General features: G+C 46.4%; 1 protein-coding gene across 2 annotated transcripts in view; it reads right to left on the bottom strand.

Annotated features, from left to right (window-relative positions):
- The window catches only part of ADAM19 (ADAM metallopeptidase domain 19), a 35,521-nt gene that overhangs the window by 8,729 nt on the left and 4,362 nt on the right, over positions 1-22,430 (bottom strand). The window contains exons 1-14 of one of the 2 annotated variants that reach the window (XM_075056911.1): positions 19,300-19,340; positions 13,480-13,558; positions 12,368-12,444; positions 10,536-10,728; positions 10,007-10,072; positions 8,535-8,606; positions 7,539-7,705; positions 6,278-6,362; positions 5,891-6,030; positions 4,076-4,253; positions 3,322-3,411; positions 1,877-2,072; positions 1,491-1,599; positions 760-964 (exon numbers count right to left, since the gene is read on the bottom strand). In XM_075056911.1, coding sequence (XP_074913012.1) covers positions 760-964; positions 1,491-1,599; positions 1,877-2,072; positions 3,322-3,411; positions 4,076-4,253; positions 5,891-6,030; positions 6,278-6,362; positions 7,539-7,705; positions 8,535-8,606; positions 10,007-10,072; positions 10,536-10,728; positions 12,368-12,444; positions 13,480-13,558; positions 19,300-19,310 — 1,668 coding nt within the window. In that variant the 5' untranslated portion in view covers positions 19,311-19,340. Of the gene's footprint in view, positions 1-759; positions 965-1,490; positions 1,600-1,876; positions 2,073-3,321; positions 3,412-4,075; positions 4,254-5,890; positions 6,031-6,277; positions 6,363-7,538; positions 7,706-8,534; positions 8,607-10,006; positions 10,073-10,535; positions 10,729-12,367; positions 12,445-13,479; positions 13,559-19,299; positions 19,341-22,430 lie in introns of those variants that run through there. The other variant, XM_075056910.1, reaches the window with a different exon arrangement.

Here is a 22,430-nt window from a genome sequence, read left to right on the forward strand (position 1 = left end):
ATACCGTATGATGTCATGCCCAGTATATAAACTGGGGGGACTTGGCCTGGGGTGGAGATCGCTGCTCGGGAACTAACTGGGCATCAGTCAGCAAGTGCTGAGCAATTGCATTGTGCATCACTTGTTTTGTATATTCCACTCTTTTTATTATTATTGTCATTTTATTATTGTTATTATTATTATTAGTTTCTTCCTTTCTATTCTGTTAAACTGTTCTTATCTCAATCCACAAATTTTACCTTCTTCCTTCTGATTCTCTCCCCCATTCCACTGGGTAGGAGGGAAGTGAGTGAGCAGCTGTGTGGTGCTTAATTGCTGGCTGGGGTTAAACCACGACCCCTGGGCAGGACAACAGGCCATGAAGCTAACCCGGTTCCCAAGGAAACACTTAATCACTACCCTGAATCGCAGCTAACACATATCAGAGAACTCAGAAGTTGATAGCTTGGCCATGCCCGTGTGGCAAGTCTGTGGAGGAGCTGTCATCTGTCTTGATTTCTAATTGAGTGTGACCTCTAAGCAAAACAACCTCAACCAGCTAGCAAATCCCAAATTTAGCACTGGCCCTGGCCTTCATGTGGCAATGACTTAAGGTATGGCCTTTGGTTTGTATTCTTCCATTACTTCTCAGAAGCCTCTAAGAAATTATTTTTCTCTTGTTTCGCTCAATGAATGGCTTGATAACCACAAAGCACTTTCCGGGTGGAAAAGTGATACCTCGAACCTCCCCAAAACCATTACAGGCAGGACTGTACCTACATGATGGCTCCCACATTTTGTTCCTGTCAGCACCAAGCCAGGATCGAGCATCTCCTTTTCTTCACTCTCAGATCTGTATACATGGGTCCCTCGGCACCTCAGCTGCGTCCTCTGCGTGCGGATAGTTGTGTCTATGGCCACCGCGTTGGACTGCAGGGGTTTGGAAGCAGAGCTCTGGCACTGGATCTTCCCACATTTAGCATCTCTGATTTCAAAGGAAAGGCTAAAGTGATTATTTCTGGCTTGCTGCATGTTTTGCAGGCATCGGCTTTACATATAAATTAAAGCAGCAGCAATGTTGAGGCACTGTTCAATGGCAAAAGAGCAAGCACCTCCCAAGAGCTCGCCCAAGCAAGTGTCTGATGGGTACTGATGGTACCATTTCACTGTCCCCATGGGTAGGCCAGCCTCAACAAAATCACTGATAAGACTAAGAAGTTTTTGTCTCAGTTAAAAAGGTACATTTAACTTATGGATTTGAAAATCCCCTCTTCTGTTGCTTTGGAAAAATACCAACTAGATGTTTTAAAATGCAAAAGGCAGGGAAAATGGTAAACTTAAAACTGCAGTCATAAGGGCTCTAAGTCTGATGAGGATGCAGCTGGTTTCCCAGGAGGCAGAGGGAGGGAGTGAAACCGAAGCATGGATCAGTTTTATCTACTGGCCCGTAACTTTGTAATATATAAAAACATCTCCAACAAGCAACTCTTGGCTGCCACTCTGCTTTCTACCTCATCTCGCACTTCCTGTAGTTGCCGTAGATGTCCTTCCCACAGTTCCCGTAGATGTCTCCAGCGGCATTAACCTTCTCAAAGCAGGCGTCTGGTGCCGGCCTTGCTCCTGCATGGAAGAGACTCAGGTGGCTGATTCCTGTGGAGCCTGGCAGCCCATCTCACCCCACGCCAACCATTCAGTTGCTCCTTTTCTGGGATGGTTTGAGCGTGGGAAATTTTTGCTGCCTCCTCCAAGCAAGGCAGGAGAAAAGGCTCCTCAGACTTCATTACTGATAACGGGTATGGAAGGTACTACTGCCTTACACAGGGTGAATAATAGGAGGATGCCACGTAATATTGCCTGTTCAAAGGACAACGTATTTTGCTGCAAGTAGTGCCCTTACCAGGCCCCCACAGTTGCAAGCACTGATCTTTATATGTGAGACACATGCCACTGTAGCAATACGCCTTTCCTCCGTCGCAGGAAGCCCCATCGATTTGGTAAGAGTTGGGGGGGCAAAACGGTGACTCGCCAGTGCAGTATTCTGGGAGGTCACAGAGTCCTGATCTTTCCCTGCAGAGAGTTCCCGGAGACATCAGCTAAAAAGATACAAAGGGAAAAAAATTGAATTATTGCTTGGCACCTTTGTGGTTTCATGTCTGCACAACGTCTCCCTGTAGATAAGAAAAAATCTTGCATGTGTCTCTTCATCCACCCTGTCTTAGGTTTTTTTGAGGTCAGCAGTGATCCAAATGACTCTGTAACTTCATTAACTGGGTGAGCTGTGTAGAATCAAATTAATGACTGGATTCCTTCCCTAGGTAGCAATGAAATCATGCACAGAAAATAAGGCTGCTAGATCTCAAGGGGACATCAGTCCATCTCCCTCTGCCCTAGGGTGCGGTCTGATTTACCTAAACCATTTCTGACAGATGTTTGTGTAATCTGTTCTCAAAACCCTCCCTGTTTGGGAAGTTTGTTTCAGTGTTTGGCTGTCATTTCTGCTGGAGACCTTTTCCTAATGTAACTTTTGTCTCCCTTGCTTATGAGTTTACCCAGTTCATTCTTGTCCTGTCCACCATGGACATGGAGAACAGAAGGGCATACACAGTTACATCTGGAAGGGTTTTCAAAGTGTCTTGTGAAAGGAGTGAGTCCAGGTGGATCCCTGGAAAATTGTTTTCCACGTGCTCAGGAAAGGTCAGTAAGAGCACGCAGTCATTGTGCAAACACAAAAATGAGCTTAAGAGAAATGTTTGCCTGTGTTCATTTTTGAGGTAATTTGTTGTCAAAGCTTGAGCTCTTTGGGTCCAAAATCAGAAACACATTTTAACCAGCCTCTATAAGGAGAGCTGAGATTTAAAATTATAGTGGTCACACACATACAATCCTCTTTGCTAGTGTTTCTTCAGCAAGCACCTGGGCTAAAGGAATTCAACTGCATCCCAGAAAAGAGCAAATACAGCATCCAGCCTAATCCCCGGAGGAAGTGTTTGCTCTAAGAGCTCTGCCTAGATTTCTTCTAGAGCCAAAGGAGAGAAATATTCATTCTGATTCATCCCACCCCTAAGTGTTTAAGAGAGGCAGTATGACTTCATTCCAGCAGCATTCACAGCTCATCTTAAGTTATCACGGGAGCCAATTAAATCAGTCAGCTAGAAGAAAGGACCCTACTGGTTTGATTGCACTCATAACTGTTGTACCTAAAAATCAGACCATGCTGCTTGCGGGTGAGGAGCTGAACCCCATGTTTGGCTGTGTTTCCTCCCCTTTCCCCTCCGTTTTTCAGCCTCACACTTCCACCATCATTATTCCCTCTCCTCTCTTAGGAAAACCCAGACATCCCACCTTGCACTGATGACAGCAGCTGCCATGGGCACAGTCGGCACCCGGCTTCAGGGAGCAGGTGCTGGCGTCGCAGCAGGGGTTATTGCATTCCTGGAAGACAGCGAGATGCAGCAGAGCTTACAAGGCAGATGTTCAAGACAAGAACATGCCAGAGCATCGAAATGTGAGGCTGACTCTAATCAGTTCTCATACGTGATGAATTACATGCAAACAACGTAACAGCAGTACATTCCTGATACCCAGCATGTGCTCAATTACAGTACTGCATAGTTGTATCCTCTCTTGGACTGACTGGATACTATACGTTGTTCTCCTTACATCTGGTGAGTCTGGGCTGCTGGTTCCAGTTCCCTTTTGTCTTATTACTCAAAGTGTGGATTTGGAGAAATGAGATACAGCACTAAGAGAAGTCCCATCTTTATCAGGAATGGAGCCGTAGGTAAACTGAACTTATATATGAAACTGCAACATCTAAGGTTACTTTTTCTGATGAAGTTTTCATCACCTCTATTCAGCCACGGATTACACCACCCCTGAGTTCTGGGATGCATTGTACTACACACTGTGAATTTAGACAGATGTGATACTTTACAGCCTTGATTTACATTGGGTATACACTTACATAAGGGAAGGCATGCATATCTCCTGCACAAACAAAAGCTGTTTACATATCACATAACTGTATTTGCAAAATAGATAATATATTCATTGTGTCCCACTAAAACCCAAATGGTTGGATCTGAACAATTGTTACCTCCACCTCTCCACAGTCACACTCCTCCCCCTCTTCCAAGTAGCCATTTCCACATTTCTTCCCACCATACATTTTTTTGGTATCCGGCATATTGGAGAGACACATCCCTCCACCAGACTGCAGGTACTTCTCCAGCTCTTTTCTATTGCACTGGTTGAACACCTTGGGGAATGGGTGCCTGAATATGGACAGTGTAGAAAAACATCAAGACAGATCTGGACAATGGTTTAGAGAACCAAAAAATGAGCACATGCAAATCCTGACAAGTGCCAAAGGACACAGGTCTCTCTCTGAAATCTATGAAACTGTGCTAAAGCAGATCAAGATTTTGTGTGCCTGTTCAAAATCAGATCCATCTGGATTACATTTGAAGATAAGGTGAGATTGCACTGCAAGACTATCTAGTAATATAATGGCCTTAAAAAATAAAGTTTATCAAAATGAAATATGTTGAGTTAGATTTGACTTTGATAGCTGACTAGTATGGCTGTCCTTACTTGCTCAATACTGAAGCTGTGGCTTATTCCCAGCTGCTTGAACAAGCCTGCAAATCCAGCACTCGGACGGTGAATAACTCTTGTGAATCTAACTGCTAAAATAATATTTCCTTTTTCCTATCTACTGCCTCATTGCAAAGGATGTGAATATTTGCTGTTACATGAATTATTAATTTCTGCTGCTACAATGCCAGAATCTATGCACTCTATATATGACCGTACATGTGTGCATTCATGTTGTGTGTTCTACTTGCATGCCACTATGTTTTCACTTCTCACCTAAATGTTCTTCCTTATTCGGAGGAAATCATACACATAGATATCTTCATTTATGGAGAAAATTTTGTTAAAACCTGCTAAACCCCAATGAGTAAGGCTTGAGGAAACAGGGAATTTGGCTTTAAGTGAATGGGTTTGTCCGATGTTTTTACGTGACTGAAATATAGAAGCTGTTGTGGTTCCTCATCCAAAATGAGCGTTAGAATCCCTGTGGGTTTCCAGAGTCACTCTCACTTCCCCTTTCTCTTGAAGCCAACTATTTCTTCCCTTTTAAGCACAGGCTGTCTGTGACTCACTGAAACCAAGTAGTATTCTTAAGACAACATGCAGTCGATCTGTTTTCACGTCTTCTGACTTAGAAATATAGCCCTATTGCTGTGCCTTTTAATAAAAATCAGTTATTTCCTGAAGCAATCCTTTTTCTGCTCATTACCACATTATAACACACATCAGCTTTTGCATGAGATGCTTTAGAAACACTATCAACTGTCTATCTATGCATCTCGTGTGCAACACAGAAATGAAACCCATGTAAACATCTACATGCCAAGGTCACACATGTTCTGGTCACCCCTTATTTCCCTGTACTTGCTGGCAATAGGCAGTCCAGGTTTTGCAGAAGGATGTGTGCATATATGCATTGAACTTGCTTTGGAGTGATGGATCATTTGGTAGGACACAGTGGGAAGCACAAACTCGGAGATGAGGGATTAGAAGGGTCCTGAGACAGTCTCTCAGGACAGAAGATAGGAAAATTTTCCTTTTTACCAGACAGTTTAGAGCTCCGCTTCTAAATGCTTCCAGGTCCTTACATTACCTAAGGCCAAACTCAGGTAGGAATAAGTTCACTGGGAATTTAGCAAATTGGTACTGATAGATGAGCCAGAGTTTGCCCAGCAGTATTTTCTCTATAAACACACTGGCTCCAACAGGCAGCAACAGACCCACCTTCAGTCTGCATTTCTAGCTCTTACTCCACTAAGGCTCTTGTAACGAAGCCCTTTGCATTTCTCCATGAGACCCCGTAAGATGAACTCACCCAGTTGCAGAAGCCATGATGCAGCCTCCATCTTCTGCCGGGGTAGTACAGCAGCCAGCTGAATCATGATTCATGCCAAAATTGTGTCCCATCTCATGGGCAATGGTAGCAGCAACACCAATGGCATTATCAGAGTGATCCTGAGCAAGGTGAAAGAGGCACGTCAGCATTTTACCTGTACCTGTCCTGTGCACCTTTGAGTCAATGGGGTAAGTGGCACTTCTCATTACTACATGTAGAAAATATCTACTGAAGGTATTCCTGCCTATGAGCAGGTGATCTAGAGGCTTTCATGGGAAATATTTTCTTCCTGAGCTTTCGGAGGCATCTCTCCTATGTGTTCGCTGCTGGCAAGAAACATCATATTAGCTCTTAGCAATTACTTACCATGTTTACTCCTCCTGACTGGAAATCAGAGCACATGGCCATCACGGGAGCCAAGCCCACTGTGGTACCTTGGAAGGGCACACCCCTAAAATCAACCCAGAAAGACCATGAAATAGCACTGAGGCACTTGAGAAGGCAAGACAGAGAAATGCATCCTGCAGTCCACAGCTTTATACATATACACAGTGTCAGGTGAATACATTTTCTTTTGGAGTATCTTCAATTACATGACATTATAGCAGAGCTACAAAGCCTTAAGACCTGTTTTTCTTGGACTAGTACTTTGTTTTATGGGCCAACCAGCCAATCCTATTTTTTTGTAATGGTCTGGTGCCAAAAAAGTGCTCCTGCTGAGCTTTGCAACAAGCACAGAAAAGACTATTTCTGGATCCTTAATTGGGTACTGTTTGTGAATACTTAATTTACCTTAAGCCTGATATTTGCCAGCTTGGGATTCAGGGACTTGACAGAGTACTAGATAACACCTTTGAGGTGCAGCCACGCTCGGCTCCTGCCTGGCGAGCTGGAATTCTGCACTGTCCCTGCCGGCATGTCTGAAATGGAAGCCCTGGAAACTGTGCTTAGGACATGACCAGGTAAAGATGAAATACAGTAATGCTAAAGGGGAAAAAAAAAACCAAACCAACCAAACAAAACAAGAAAAAAGGCATTGTATCTCTGCATTTCAGTCCTACAGGTTTCTCCTCTGACTCACCACTATTTACTGGTGGATGAACTACTATGGAAGAGGTAAGGAGGTCTAACAATTGCTGCAAATTTTTCTTCTAATGATATCTGCATTGCTGGCCATAGCTACTGGCCCTAATGAGATCAGTAGGATGAATCACAGACCATCAGCTGGGTCACAGCACCATGTCCCCTGTGTCTCAGTGGGATGAGTTAGGAATGGATGCCTTCCGCAAAGGGCTTAGCTCCCCTTTACAGGTCTTGCTTATGGCTCAGATTTGTCTTGAAATTGTACGTGTAGCTGTGACAGATCATGTGCAGCTGCTTGTGATGATATGCACACACAATAAAGTTGATGCACTTTGATGCGTGTGTATTGAGGCTGCTGACAAGCCTGGGACCTCCACTTTTCCTAACATGGTTGTGCTCTGAGTGCCAGAGCTTAACGCTGGCTGAGCAGCCTCTACATAAATCTGCCACTCTGAAACTTAAAACAATATAATCTTACATACTGATTTCCCACCCACCCAACCCACTAGTCAGAAACAGGTTATTTCAGGAGAAATAAACTTACGTGATTAGTTGGGCATTATCGTGTTTTCTGTGCACCCGCTCCTTGCTGCTCCAGGCCAGAAAGGACTTCAGGGTGGAGTAGGGATTCTCAGTTACATCGCATTTATTCCAACTACTCCAGATCTCCAGCCCCACCAAGGCAATCCGGATATTCAGGGATCTGTAAAACTAAGATACAGGAAGGAAAAGAGATGACAAAATGAGCACCACTAATTTATTTTACTGTGTTTTAAATCTTGAATATAAACCCTGCTAAATGCTACTACAGATACACACGTCCAGAGAAGATGCTTCCTCTGGAAATGCATTGCAATTTAGTGCCACAAGTCTGCAGAGAGAAATGTGCACCACCCCCAAACCTAAACATGATTGAGCTAGAGACACTGAACTTTCACTTTTAAATGAATGACAGATAATCTAGAGAAACGAAGACTGGAAACTGACATCATGTTTATCTTTAGATGTGTCAAAATTCCTGAAAAGAGGAAGGAAATAATCTGCTGCCCACATCAAGTACAAACAGGACAAGTCTTCACAGGCAGCAGGGTAAAGGGAGTGGTGGAAGGAGTTGAAGGGGACTATGAAGGAAGTAGATCCCAAAAGTAGAGAAGTTTTCTTCAGCAGCACTGGGTGCCACTGCAAGGATGACCTCTGAAGGCTCCTCCCAGCTCTACTTACCAAGATTCCTACAATTTGAAGTGAATACCTTAGTCTCTTTTCAAAAAGCATTATTGAGGTAACACAGTTAATACAGAGATGTACAAAAACACAGATGCTCACGCTGGTTCCAAGGTAAGGAATGGAGATTGTCCCACCCTGTCCCTGCTGTCCAACAATAGAATTGTTTGGCAGATGCGTTCCGCTCCCCAAGTCACTGGGGAGGATTGCTGAAACATCATTCTCTCTCCCAAGAAGGCAGTCTTCCTCTGTTGCAATTAATTCTCATAATTCATGATTTGGGCTTTGCTTTCCTCATTTCATGCACACCTGATCTCACCTTATCTACGTAATTAGCAGCCTCCACTAATTTAAGCCTTGTTGCTTCAATGTTGAAGTGATGCTTCTGAAACTGAACAAAATGAACATGTCAGGCAGCACAAAGGCAACTAGGAAGATCTGAAATGTGTTAAAACAAGACCCATTACTCTGGCAATAAGAAGGTAACTATGAAGTGAAGCCTGAAAGCCTTCCTTCACTGTACATCTGACTATAAGCCCACCCATACATGTTTATTCAGAATTCATCCCTGGCATCCCACTGCAGGGATGTTACTCAAGTGGTGGTAGTAACACAGTGGTGCAACCCAAACTTACCAGAGCCCCCAGAGCCAGGGACTGACAAAGAACTGACAAATGTGCCAGGTAAAATATATGGTAACATGACTTCATGTCTGAGGTCAAGGCTGCCGTACCACTCATCACCTCGCTCATCCAACAAATGGGGATGCATCTCATTCACAAATTTGCCTATTTAAACCACCTGGCAACTAATGAGTTAAATTTAGCAAAATGTTTGATTCAAGGAATTAAAGTTACAAAATATTTAGATTTTTGTTTAACAGATGATAAAACCTGGGACTTTTCTTCTAGCAAGGGAGACAATAAAGTAAGGGCAGTTAGCGACAACGCTGTGAGAGTGTCTACCCCAGCTTGTCTGATCAAATGGTGAACAACATATGGCAGTTTCTGGGTATAGTGTGTTTTCTCATAGTTTCCGTGGTATCCTGCTGCCTAATAGAGAAACCAAAATAGGTTCTGGTTCTAGTTTTGTTCAGAATAAATTATAGCCTGGAGCACTATGTGGTTTTCCCTATTGGAGTTTCAAGTTGTAAATTATGAATAGGACCAGTTTGACTCCCGTCTGTGCTGGAGATTAAATGATCAGCAAAACACTGCACGGTTTGCACTGTCAGTAAGTACGTCTGGTGTGCTGTCCAGGCTGGGGATGGGGGAGGGATTGCTGACTTCACTGGGTTTCTTCCAGCCCTATTCTATGACCTGGACCCTTAAAAATGTCTATTTATACATCTGCTATCAGCTCAGAGCAGAGGATGATCACAGTTATCTTCACTAGAGATTAAGTGTACTGCAGAGTCAGAAGCACGTCGTTCCTGGAAGCCCACAGGTCACCCCAGGCTGAAGGCAGTCTCGCCCATCCATATCTAGGGCCGACCACTGGTACCTTGGGAAGTCGGGACCGACCTCCAACTCTAGTCCGTCATCCAAATCGCAACCTGCATCTCTCCCCGGCCAACAGTGGCTGACAGTGGCGGCAGAGAGGTCATGGCTGCTAGGACAAAAGTGACCAAGACACAGGTCTCCCTGTCTGCTGGCGGAGGTAGGACCGTTGGGATAGCAAGGGGAAACCTGGTGAGCTCCAGCTGCCCTTCCCGCCCCAGGAGATGCTGCAGGTGGGATGCTCGCTCTGGGCCCAGTGCTCAGTTGCTATACACATGATTCCATTTCTTACCTCTGCATAATCAGCCACGAGCAGAAGCTCCACGTACTTCGTAGCCTGCAGAGTCTCCCGTTTCACCTACAGCAGCAACAACATAAGTTATTTCCCCGACATCCCCCAGGAAACTCTTCATAAAACATATGTACAGGTCATTTTTCCCAGTTTGTTTTTCGCTGGCCATTCACCCCACCCCATCACACACAGGGACCTCCAGATGTGATTGACTTACAGCAACCAACTTACAGCATCCACTAGCTACAGCAAGTGCCCACGGGCCTGTCCTCAGCCCACCTGATTGTTCACATATCAGATGCACAAATCTGTGCAGGAACAGGTACAGCCCAGATTCCTCATGCTGCACAATAGTCCCCAACACTCATTTATTTCCCTGCTGGAGCCACTATTTGGCAACCAACTTGCTACAAAGCCTTAAATATTCTCCTTTATTTCACTTTCTGAGCTATGCTCCCAGAGAACAGCAGGCTCCTCCGGCTTGGAACAGGTGGGAATTTTGGAGTGTGGTGCATGGACCCCTGCTCACCCTCTGGCGGGGTGGTTTCATCCCAGTTGTGAAGTCCCTGAGCCAGTCTTCGGCTGCATCCCCAGTGCCCTGGTAGCCACAGGTTCCTCTCTGCAACCTCAGGTCGTCTAACTTGTAGATCAAGTGCTGGTTTGGGCTGTCGGGAACTGGCTCTAAGATATAGCTGGAATTGCTGCTCAAGACGATAAGTCCTCTGTTGAAACAGGAAGCAATAAGAGGGAAAGTTAATTACTACCACAGCAACCGGAGACAAATCCTTCTTCTGCTGCTGAGTTCCTGTCTGACCCTGGCAAGGCACTTATCCTTACCAGGCCATTCAGTTCATTAATAGAAAGGATGGAAATATTTTGAGTTCAGAGAGGGGAATCCCTGAGCTTGCATAAATTAAAATCTATTCAATGGGCCTCAGACATTCAATTAAGAGGCTATTGGAGCATGCGCTGCAACAGTGCTAACCTGAGAAGTACTGACTTTCTTAACATACAGCTTTTTCTTCAGGGGCAGTGGAAGCTTTTCAACCAATTGAAGAAATTTGTCTTTAACAGAACTGACCTAAAAAATGTGAAGACATTGTCAACAGAAAAAACACAATTCTCTCTGGGACTTGCACATAGCCATATGGTTCTGGGTTTCTCAATGAGCATGTTACAGCCAGGAGAGCTGGAAATCTGTGTTTGATGCCCACTAGAAGATGTGTGGCTCGACAGGCAGCACGCTGCCCTGTGAAGGCTCAGAGTGAAAACAGCCGCGTGTGCTCAGCTCCCATGCCTTCCCAGCAATTAGAAAACAATGTCGAGGAGTGACCAGCACACACTGACAGCTCAGGGGTGCGGGAAGCCTGCTGCGTGTGCACACCGAGACATCTCCGTCTCCTCTGCAGCTGGAAGGCAGAGCGTAGGAAAACGCAGGCTGACAAAAGCAAGGCACACTTGTGACTACTTTTGCTTTTGGATTATTTATTGCAAGCCACAGGTGGCTGCAACTGTCCTGTTTATCTCTCTGGACTCTTTGGCCTGTGCTACATTCACTTAAGATGTCTCAGGTTTGCTTTGGCACGGGCTGTTTCCTGGCTGGAGCCGGTCCCATCAGCACAGCTTCCAATCAGCCCTCGAGAGCAGATGACCGCTAATATCAATAAAGCCCATGTGGTGATTTGGAAACAAACTCTGAGCCGGTGTAAATAAATGCGGCTCCTTGGTCGCAATGAGCTGTTTCATTTACTCCTGCTGAGGATACAGACCATCTTTTCCTGCCAAAGACTCCATTACTACCAAAGCGAAGGTTTTAAATGCCTAACACACGCAACCCCGGCACCACCCAGGGAGAAAGCAGAGAGGGGGCTGACAACCCAGGAGGAAGGTCAGACTTGAAGACTTTGCCCCAAAATGCACACAAAAACTTGCCAGTTGTGAAAGACTGGGAGAAGGAGCTGGTTTCTGCATTAGTGTAGGGTATCGGGCTGGGACATGGCAAGTCCTGTCCCCATCTCAGTGACTCAGGGCTGCATCGTTACAAACAAGAATGTCTTTTGCTCCAGTGGACTCTTGAGTTAAACTCACTCATTGCACAAGTCCGCATTGCCAGCACAAAGGGGGAAGGAGTCTAAGAGCTGGCTAGGACACCATGGTTACTAATGACACCCAAATTTCTGCATCTCCCCCAACACACTCCCTTTTATGCCCAGGACCCTTGGCTGAGTGGCATTTGAGAACAGGTCTCTCTGCCTAGAAAGAAATACAGCAACCAGGCTGCTAGGGAGCAGGACTTGTGCAGCAGCACGCTGAGAGCTGAACAGAAGCATTCCCGCAGCTCCGGCATCACCGGGCACTTACCGCAGCCCTCGGCACGTGCTGAGCGTGACACTGGAGTGCTCCCAGCCCCGCACCACCCCATGGTAAAAGCAGTGGTCCTGGAAGGCAGAGGGAACAAGGGTTGGCAATGCAGTTTCAGGATCGACACGTGCTATATTTAGGCATCACTGACTCCCATGCAAGTACTGCCGATACTGCAGCAATTGTTCTCTTTCCACTGCATTTGGCAGTTGACTATCATAACTAAATCTCTGTGAGTCTGCATCGAAATTTGGCCTTTCAGCTGCCATGTGCAGCCTGTGCAAGCGCATCAAACGGCTCCTTGTTGCCAGTAAAAATTAAGACCTTTGAATCCCCAAGGAAGCAACTCAAATGGCTGCAGCATTAAGGCTGATCCAAAGCTTTCTGCCTGTAACAGGAGCTGCCTATCGATGGCAGCGGGCCCTGGGTCAGGCCCCAAAGGACGTGCCTTCAGCGCCAGAGAGGGTGATGCCACGGACAGCGGGGAAGTCCCCGTCTGGGGGCTCCTGGCAAGACAAAGGCAGCCTCTGGCAGGGACAAGGAGGCTTTGGGGCAGAAACGCCAACATATTCATCACATCCCTTGCCCTCGCCCCGGGGCAGCGTTAGTAAAGATGATCTCATGGGGTTTTTATCGCTTATTTTTGCGTTGCAGCCAATGCACATCTTTGTGCCACTGCAGGGGAGAGTCAGCCAAGGCCTGCGTGAGATCAGTAATTTATGGGATTTTTACTGAACAGGAGCCAGCTTACATGGGCTGGTTTTCCCAAAGGCTGGGAACATCCCCAGCATGGAGTACCCGGTGGCAAAACTAAAAGCAAGAGGATGAGCAGCCGGAGGAATAAACAATTCCCCAGCACCCAGAGAGTGGAGCAATGTTGGTGGCTGACCTCGGCTCTCATACAGGGCTCAGGCAGAACGGTGAGATGTTTTTACCATTTTGTAGGAATGGAGACACTTTGTCACTGTCCACAGGTTGGAAAGCTGGACTGCCCTCCCCTTCAGCTTAAAGCTGTGAGGACCTGTGGCCTCAAAGAAAGGGTCTGGAGAAAGAAGCTCACTCGCTTGGTCTCCCCAGCACACTGCGGGAGGGAAAGCGCACTCTGCACTCACCGTGTGGGTCAGAGAGATGGTCTGGGTTTGTCCAGTCTGGCTGTAATGCGTCTCAGTGTAGCCTGGTGCAAAGAGGTTTCTGCAGACATGGTGGAGGGGGTGAAAGAAAAGAGAAAAGAAAAAAAAAAAAAAAAGTAAGAGCAGTAAGACCTTTCTTTAGACCTGGATATCTGTTTCTGAGGTGTGCTAGAAAATCAGCTAGATTCAGCAATTTCTGAAGTCAGTGTAAATATTCCTGTTGCTGTGAAGCACCGCTGTGGACTTGGGGAGGTTGCCATTCGCTACCTGTAGTGCGAAACCAACTGCAACACACAGAGAAGTTGGGCGGGAGACGTATTTGCAGAACACCAGCTGTGCTGTATCTCCACATTCTGCTCTGGATCGCATTTTCCATCTGCGAGGCACTTGTTAACACGCTGTCCCCAGGGAAGCAGCAGCTAATGGCTTCCTGGTGGCACAGGAGCCATGGGAGCCGCTACGGGACCAGAGCCGCAGGCTCTGCTTCCCTGTGCAGAGCGCGCTGTGATGGCAGAGGGTCGGAAGGTGGAAGCCTGGCTGACCTCGCCACATCCATCTGTCTGCGGTCCTGGCAGGAGCTGGGCACTCCTCATGGAGCACATCCACTTCAGAAAGGGCGCAGCAAGCTGTCTTCCTAAGTGTTCTTTTCAAATTAAAACAATAAGGGAGAGCCTATCCTGATGTGAGTTCAATTAGGCACCAAGATCCAGTTCTAACAGCTGCAAGTGAACAACTCAATTTTTATGTGAGGACTTAAAAAAACCCCAGAAACCCAACATCATCATCATCCCTTAATGGGTACAAGTCTCTGTGCAGAGTTTCCTTTACTACTGCCACGTTATGCCCCAGTCATACTGGGATTAGATTCAAAGCAGAGTCCAGAGTAGCAAGCACACCACAGGCCAGTTCAGGACACATCTGGGCGCTGGTGCGAGTTCTCAGCTCAAATCCAGACTCTCTCCAGTGTCCAAATCTGAGTACTATTATAAACCAATCTGCATTTACATTTCAGCTTCTGCCCAGAAGCAGATTCACATCTTTGTCCTAGGAAAATGCTGATTCCCCAATCTGAATTTGTTCATGTCATCCTCATATAGACAATATTCTCCCTGTCTTCAGCCCAGGATCAGGCCAAAAGTCTGTAAAAGGAGCTCCTGTGCACTGAATAGTAAGCGTTTTGATTTTGTTCCAGAAGAAACAGCCTTCCCCTTCTTTTTAAACATCTGCATTTGCTAAACAGTGATGTAAAAAAGTACATCAAGTCAAAATCTGGGCCAAACCAAGAAGGTCATATCCTGTGTCCATCTCAGCAGCCATAAAATGTAGGTTTAAAACAGTTTTCTAAAACAATGGCCTCACTTCCAAAAATTTGGAGAAGGATCACAGAACATGCCCCATCTATGAGACACACTTCTGCAGCAAGCCTGCAGTGCTGTCAGGCCACCGAAGTGCCCCTCCTGCCTTGCCACAAGGACGCCACTGCATCCTAGGCAGTGCGATGCCAAGCAACATTGCGGCTGCAGTTCAGTTCTGCATCTTTGTTTAATGCATTTCATGCACCAGATTTTTGAATAATGACCTGCAAGGAAGAAAAAGTTTTCATCTTTGCTTGATTTCTTTAGGCTGGATGAAGAAAGCTGTATCAGAAGCAAACCCAAAGATTTTTCCATCTGCCATGGTTTTTGATGTGGCAGTCAGGTCTAATCTACCTTGAAAGCCTCTCTGTTTAAATAAGGGATTGGGTGCTTGTGATGCCTAATTAAATTAGGCCAGAGCAACAGGAAACACAACCTTTTATCGGTGTTTGAAAGTGCTTTCCCCATCCGGCATCCAAAGGTTCAGACACCTGAACAAGTACTGATGGCTTAGTGTCAGACAAAACTGTGTGCCACTGTTGTATTTGAAATCATTTGATGTCAGGAATACAACAGCTTTTATCTCCCCTTTCAAAGTTCACTGTAGCCCAGGAAAGCTCATTTTGTTTCCTTCTGATGTGTTAATTCTCATCACTAGATCCTGCCAGTGATCAGAAGGCGAGATTGCTGCATTCAGCTACGTTGGGTCTGTAAACTGAAGATAAGCACAGAAGCACCATCCCGCAGAAAATAACTCCCTTCATCTCCCTGACTGCAATAGCTTGCTCAGCATGAGGCTGCAAGAAACAAATGTTTAATCAACAGATTGCATTAACTCGCAGGAAATTGCCTTGAGCAACGTGCTCTGGCAGGTATCTGGTCTGTGTAAGACTGTCATCTCCAGAGTAGACAGTAAACCAATGTGCATCTGCCCAGTTCTACTAAAGCCAAAATTAGACACCAGTCCATGGATTTCCAGTAGCTGAGGCTTGCACAGCCTACTCGTTTCATTCCCAAACAAGCACGCTTATGTTTTCTTCCTGCTCCTTTATTCTTGGAAAGCATTCACTATGAATAGCTATTTTATCTCTCCTCCAGCACTGACCATAGAAGTCCTCAGTGCTCCGACTCCTGCCCAGCCCCACGGCACTGCCGCCCAGAGCTGGTGCCAAACTGGGCCATGATGGGCACCAGCGCCCAGCACGCCATGTTTCAGGGCACAGGACGATGCCACACAGCATATGGTGTGTGCACATCTCTTCCTGCCTGCGGACTCAGGCTCTATCCTCTTCTAGGGTGGATTAGGAGCTGAGAGGTCTGCCTGAATTTTTAGGGATACTTACGCAGCTGCTGAACTGAAAGCACGCATCACCTGGCTGAGTGGTGCCATGTTATGACTTTCAAGCCTCTCTCCACCTATCCTACATTGTAGGCTACCCGTAAATGGTCCAGCTTCTTATTCTGAGCTGAAGCAGTCCTTTTTTGAAGACCCTTTCCTGCCTTAACACAGGGGAGCCTTGGGCCTTTTGCAGCACTGCTGAGAAGGGCTATCACAGCGCATTGCATGGTGTGCGGTGGGGAGGGCAGTGAGGAAAGAGGAAAAACAACAGGACATCTTGCAACACCCTTGGGGTGCTATCTCACTTCAGAGCCTGTGAAAGTTCATTCCCAGCATAGCTTACTTCCTCAGCTAGCATCAAGCTTTCCACCAAACTGTAAATAAATAGAAAATAAGCCTTCTTTCCATCTCAGAGTGCACCAAAGTTATCAGCCAGACTTATCCCTCTTCTCCACACGTACCAGTTGTTGGATAAACAAGTGAGATTAATGAGACACACATACCCCAACCTTAGCAGTAGCCTTCATCTGCCACCATTTCGGGACAGGATCACTGCCAGGCTGAATGGCTGATTCCAGGGGAGCTCAGCCCTGCAAAGCATTGACAGCCCTGATTCACCGTTTCCAGAGGAGCACAGAGCTCAACTCCTTGCTAGAGAAGGAAAGCCTGGAAAAAACAGCACTATTTGATCCTTTCTTCTCTGTTACATTATATGTCTCAGTGACTCCCTCTCCAGCAGCTCGAGATGAAGCTGCAAAAGTCTGGATGCAAAACATCATTTAAAGGCTTCTGAGATCTAGTCAGACATCTGGCAGATTGCTAGCACACATCATCTTCCTAAAAGGCAGCACGGAGTCCTTCATTAGAGGAGTTATCAGCATGAAGAATTGATGAAGTTGGAGTAAAAGATGTTTTTGGATGGGAGCACTCTCCTTTGCTAAACCTTGATCACAGCTGCAGCCACGTGGGGCTGTTTGAGGCCAGGCTAAGCTACACAAGAGCACTCAAGATGTTCTAGAGAAGCCCTCACGCCCTTCCAACAGCAACCAGCTTTCGGCAAGATCAGTCATTCCCCAAGATACAGCTCAGCATCCAGCTCAGGGTGGAAGAGCCTGCTCTTGGCAAGATTTGTTCCCCAGAAAGCCTTGGGAGCTGGGTTAAATACAAGCGAGGAAGCCAAACGAAGGAAGAGTGGCTCAGTGCCATAATGTACATATGGCTTCAGACTGTTTCTGCTGATGACCGACATGGAGTGATGTTGGTCCCACTCCAGCCTGTCAATGATATCATTGTTTGAAACAAAACCTCCTCCCCGTGCCGCTGTGCAGCTCCCTGGAAGGGCCCTGCCGTGCAGAGCTGCCATTATAAGGCAGCGTGGCTCTGTTTTGCCACATCGAGACGCCGTGCCAGGGAGGTCGCGTATGTCGCATGTAAGCTGATGGTATCCAACAGGAGAGGCAGGATGAGGGCGTGGGGCAAACCCCAGCTTTCTCGGCGGGCAGCTGCCCCTGTGGCACTTGGGGACAGTGCAAGAGCACGAGCTCCAGCTCCTCCAGCCGCTGCAGAGGAGCAGAGAAGCAGCTGGGGCAGAGGGGCTGCGTGGCACACCCAAACGCTCCCAAAAACAGCGGAAGGAAAGCTGGGGCCTTTCTCGCATGACCACGATCATTTGAGGGAGTGCACGTTTCCCAGCTGCTCTGGAGAACCTCACCCCTATTTTCCTGATAAACAGGAGCAGTTTTCTCTTGCCTGTGCAACATCACTTGTTAGCACAAGCCTAAGGGCTCAGAGCCCTCCATCCCAGGGGACCGCCGGTAACGTGCTCAACTCCACCAGCCAGAGATCACCCACAGGCACTGAGAAGGCCCCGGTGGCATGCTGGTGCTCTTGCTAATTGGAGCAAGAAGGATTTTTTTATAATTCAGTCCCATTAGCAACTTTGTTTGGGTTCATTTTACAGAGGGGCTAGTCTACGTGGTCAGCTGCCAATTTAAAAACACCATCTAGTAGACAGACATATTTTTGTATTTCCTCCCCAAAAACAAAAGCCAAACAGTCCATGAAGCTCTCATGAGAAACATCAACTCTTAATTTTTCAGTTGTGGGACCAAGAAAAGTGGAGCCTGCAATCTCTTACATGTCTTTCCCTGTCCCTTTCCTCAAATCACAATAAATCAGTCCAGCCAGGCTGCCAGCATCTGGGGGTGGAGGGATTTGATTCTCCCAAGAAAGTTTAGACGTCAGATTCCCATCTCCAAACTGTGGTCCCACTCCATTGCCTCTCAACAGGATCCAAGTAGGGTAAGAAGGGGAATTTGACCCCTTACCTCCCAGTCACTTAAATGTTCCCTAAAGTCAGAATTTATTATCAAATCCTGAGCTGACCTCATCTTGAACACCACCAACACATGACCCATGACAACACAAGCAGGCAGGCCTGCTTTCCATATCTACCACCAGTGGGAAATCAGATATTTCACCTCTCTGGAATCCTCCAGCCCAAACCTGGCACTTCATAAAAATCAATGAAAACCAAAATTTTTTTCTTGGTGATTTTCACCCAGACAAAGCCTGGAGCTCTTAAGCTCTCTTCCTCAAGAGCCTTTGCTGATGTATCTGAGAACATGTTTATTGTGTGAACTGCAGCAGTTTGGAAGGAAAAAAATAGCTTCCCAGCTATTGAAGTGGAACTAAACTACCTATTTGTAATGCCTGGGAAAATATCACAGACTGAAAACTCTCCATCCCCTTTTACCATCCACATCATCTGTGACATTCGCTGAGTAAATCATATTACGTGATCCAAGCAAAATTTGTCACATAGCCCCTTGGCTTACCAATGGGAACCATAGAAGTTGCCTGGAGAGGAAAAAGGAAATAAAATAAATGGGAATCTGACTGATAATGAGTCAGGGAGCAAAAGATTTCAAGGGCTCCATTTCCTTTCCTCTTCCTCCCTGCCCCACAGAGAAATGACTGGATATCCCAAGGGAATCAGGAGGCTGAAAGGCAGCTATGGCTTTCCAGGTCCCAGCCCTGTATTTCTGATGACTCTAAGAGACAGTAGAGCAGGATAAATTCAATTTCCCTCCTTTACATAACCCTTACCTCCTCCCCATGCAGGAAGCCCATTAGACACTGATGATATCAGTATAGCCCATCAGTGGAATAATCTCATATATCCTTCCTGCTTGGAGGCAGGCAGCAACCTCCCCTCTTCCTCACTCAGTTGGTGGAAGAGACCCTGGAAATCAGCAAAAGCAGGAAATGGTGAAAAACAAGTGACATATAGATCTCTCATTGCACCACTGACAGCATCGGGCAGGGCTGGAGTGCTCGTCGCCTACCCAGGTGGGGCCAGAAGAGATTGGAAGTGATACTGCTCCCTATCAGAACCAGTTGCCTAAAAATAACTATCCGGATTGCTCCCAAGGTCAGACCAGATGAGCTCTGGACTTTCGTTGCAGTGTCCTCAGCCAGCTGCTGCACATGTCCCTCCACCGTGGCTCTGCCACCAAGTGTCCCATGCCATCGTGGCTGCTGCAGGCGGGTGGCAGCCAAAATACGCAGCTGAAACACGCAGCCAAAACACACAGCCGTGCCCTGCACTGCCCACAGGATTCACCCACAGGCAGGGACAGCCCCTAGAGAAGGTGACTTGCCCTGGAGAAGCCTCCACTGCCCCTTGCAGCTGAGTGGACCTTCCCAAGTCTGCTCTCCCCATAAAAGACACAAAGAGGAAGAGCAGAAGGGGGAAGAAAGTTTTCCTGCACTCAGGTGAGAAGACAAATTCCATGCAGGTTTCTGCTGTGCAAATATGAGCTCTCCTCTTTAGTAGAAAGAAAAGGCTCACACCAGGCAGTGCCACCACACACATTCAGAGCATCTCTGCATCTCCTCCCTGCTTGGCTCAAAGCTGCTTTTTGTTAACAAATGCAAATGTGTTTTAAAAAAGTCACTTTTCATCCAAGGTTTGCAACTCAGATTCTTCCATTCCTAAGCCCCAGCCAAATTTAAAGCTGCTTTATAGGCATCTCTCCATATATTTGTTGTTTGTGCAGCTTTGAGGTTTCTAATCCTGCAGCTGCAGGACATGGTTTGGGGTCACTTAAAACAAGACTGAGTCGTTTTGGGGATATGTTTTTGTTGTTATTCAGAAATGTTAGTGTTGTGAACTCTGCTTGGAACTACAGTATGGTTCCGCCTTCTTATCAAACTCCTGAACAGGAAATAATGCAATATTATGTTAACTGCTAATGCAATAATTGTATTCACAGATATACAAACCCCAAACTCAGATGTGAGCTGAGCTTATTACAAAATAGAGTTGTGAACAGTTCTGAAGAAAGATATGCAATAATGTCTGTGTTTCACCTCTGCAGATGAACAAAATGTCCTTTTCATATGGAATATGAAATCACAGGCTTGGTGGGAACATTTCTTCCACATACTGAAAACAGCACATTTTTCAAAGCTAGCACATCCCTACCAAAGCCATGTAGATTATGACTTCCCCCCGCCTCTCAAAGCAATCTCATATTCACATCAGCTTTGTCTCTCCATAAGGAGGGTGGTGAATGTGTAATGAGGCTGCCTAATCCACCAAGACCATCACTTACAACAGCTTCACTAGCTTGGCATATCTCCTTTCTAGCTTTGGGAACCATTGGATAAATCATATCCCAACCAGACCTGAATTATGCCAATCATTTCACACTTTTTTTGAGCGGTGGGAGTCTGGGATGTGGGTATGAGAGTAAAACAGGAGCCAGGAGGGTGCATTCACACCCCTGTGCTGAGTCCAGGGACAGAGAAGGAGCAGAGCACCAACCTCAGCAGCAAAGCTGGTTTCCAGAGGCTCCTCTAAACTGGATCAATTAAATGACCCAGGAATCTGGGGCTTATTTAAATTTAAAAAGCCCCAAGTACCTTCCTAAAGTTGCAGTTCCATTATACCCACTTTTGTGTGAACTCAAAACCAGGAGCAGCCAGATTTCAGACAGCTTGGAAGGGACACTTCCCACCTGGGGGATTTCACCTTCTCTCCCACTGTCTGGGTGCCTGACAAACCCTTCAGAGAAGGGCCTGATGCTGCAACTACTCAGTACCCCAAACCTCAACTAGAGCCTCTGGTTCCCCTATAAGCTAAGCAAGAGCAGTGGTGAGCTCCTGGGTGCTGGGGACCAACCCCAGGCTGGGAACCTGAGGAGCCAGGCTGGACTCTGCCTTGCTGCGTGCTTTGACAAGGAGAAGCAGTTTGCCTCCCCTTAGAAGTGCTCGATGGATGCTGGTAATTACGGCATCCACAGGGCTCCCAGGGACTTCATGTTTTTGTTTGCTTCATCATTTCTCTTTTAAGTTGAGTGTCTCTAAACTACTTCTGCACCTTCACAAGTCTCTGAAAAGTGGCGGCTCTCCAGAGCCTCTCATCTAATCAAGTTCAGACTTGCATTTTGGGATTGTATCATCACCTTTCTTGAACAAGGACTTGAGGCCTGGCAAGACTCCCATGTGAAGCACTGCTGTCTATGAACTACTTGCATTTTCCACAGGAAATAAAAAACTCCAAACCACTTGCTGTATTTCATCAGTCCTAGTAAGGCAATTCATCCCACAGTGGAAGTGTGTGCGCACACTTAAGCCTGTGTGTATACATCTCAATGAATGAAAATGCATTTCAGGAAATAAACACAATAGAAACCTTCTATTATTGTAATTCTGTTTACTAACACCAGTAATGAGTTTGCACTGGAAATAGCACAGCACCGCTCCCGCGAGGCACCTGGAGGTTACGTCATGCCCGGAGCACAAATGGATTAATTCAGCAAGGATCCTTGCTCTTGCCAGCTTCTACTGTGCCAGCAATAAATTCACCTTTGCACAGCGACTGCAGAATATGCAAGACCTGACAGTCCTTCCACCAGGAAGGAGGCCCCCAGCAGCATTAGCAGTTACATTGCTTCCAGGTTCAGTTCAGAAACTGGCATTGCTGACCACTGCCGTCAGCAATGGCTATTTTTCCTGCATTAGACAGACCTGAGTTAGCAGGCCCTTATGGTGCCTGCTCTCTTCTACTACTTGTCTATTTTCCCAACTGAGAGATGCCAAAATACACAGAATTTGTAACAGTTTCTGTTTAGTTCAGCACAGGTCCATGACTGCCTGGGAAACATGCCCAGCTTTTGCAGCACTGAAACTCCCAGTAGCTTATGTGGCTTATTACAGAAAACACCTTGTAG

This window comes from Buteo buteo, chromosome 24 (genome assembly GCF_964188355.1).
Source record: "Buteo buteo chromosome 24, bButBut1.hap1.1, whole genome shotgun sequence".
In the NCBI taxonomy this organism is placed as follows: domain Eukaryota; kingdom Metazoa; phylum Chordata; class Aves; order Accipitriformes; family Accipitridae; genus Buteo; species Buteo buteo.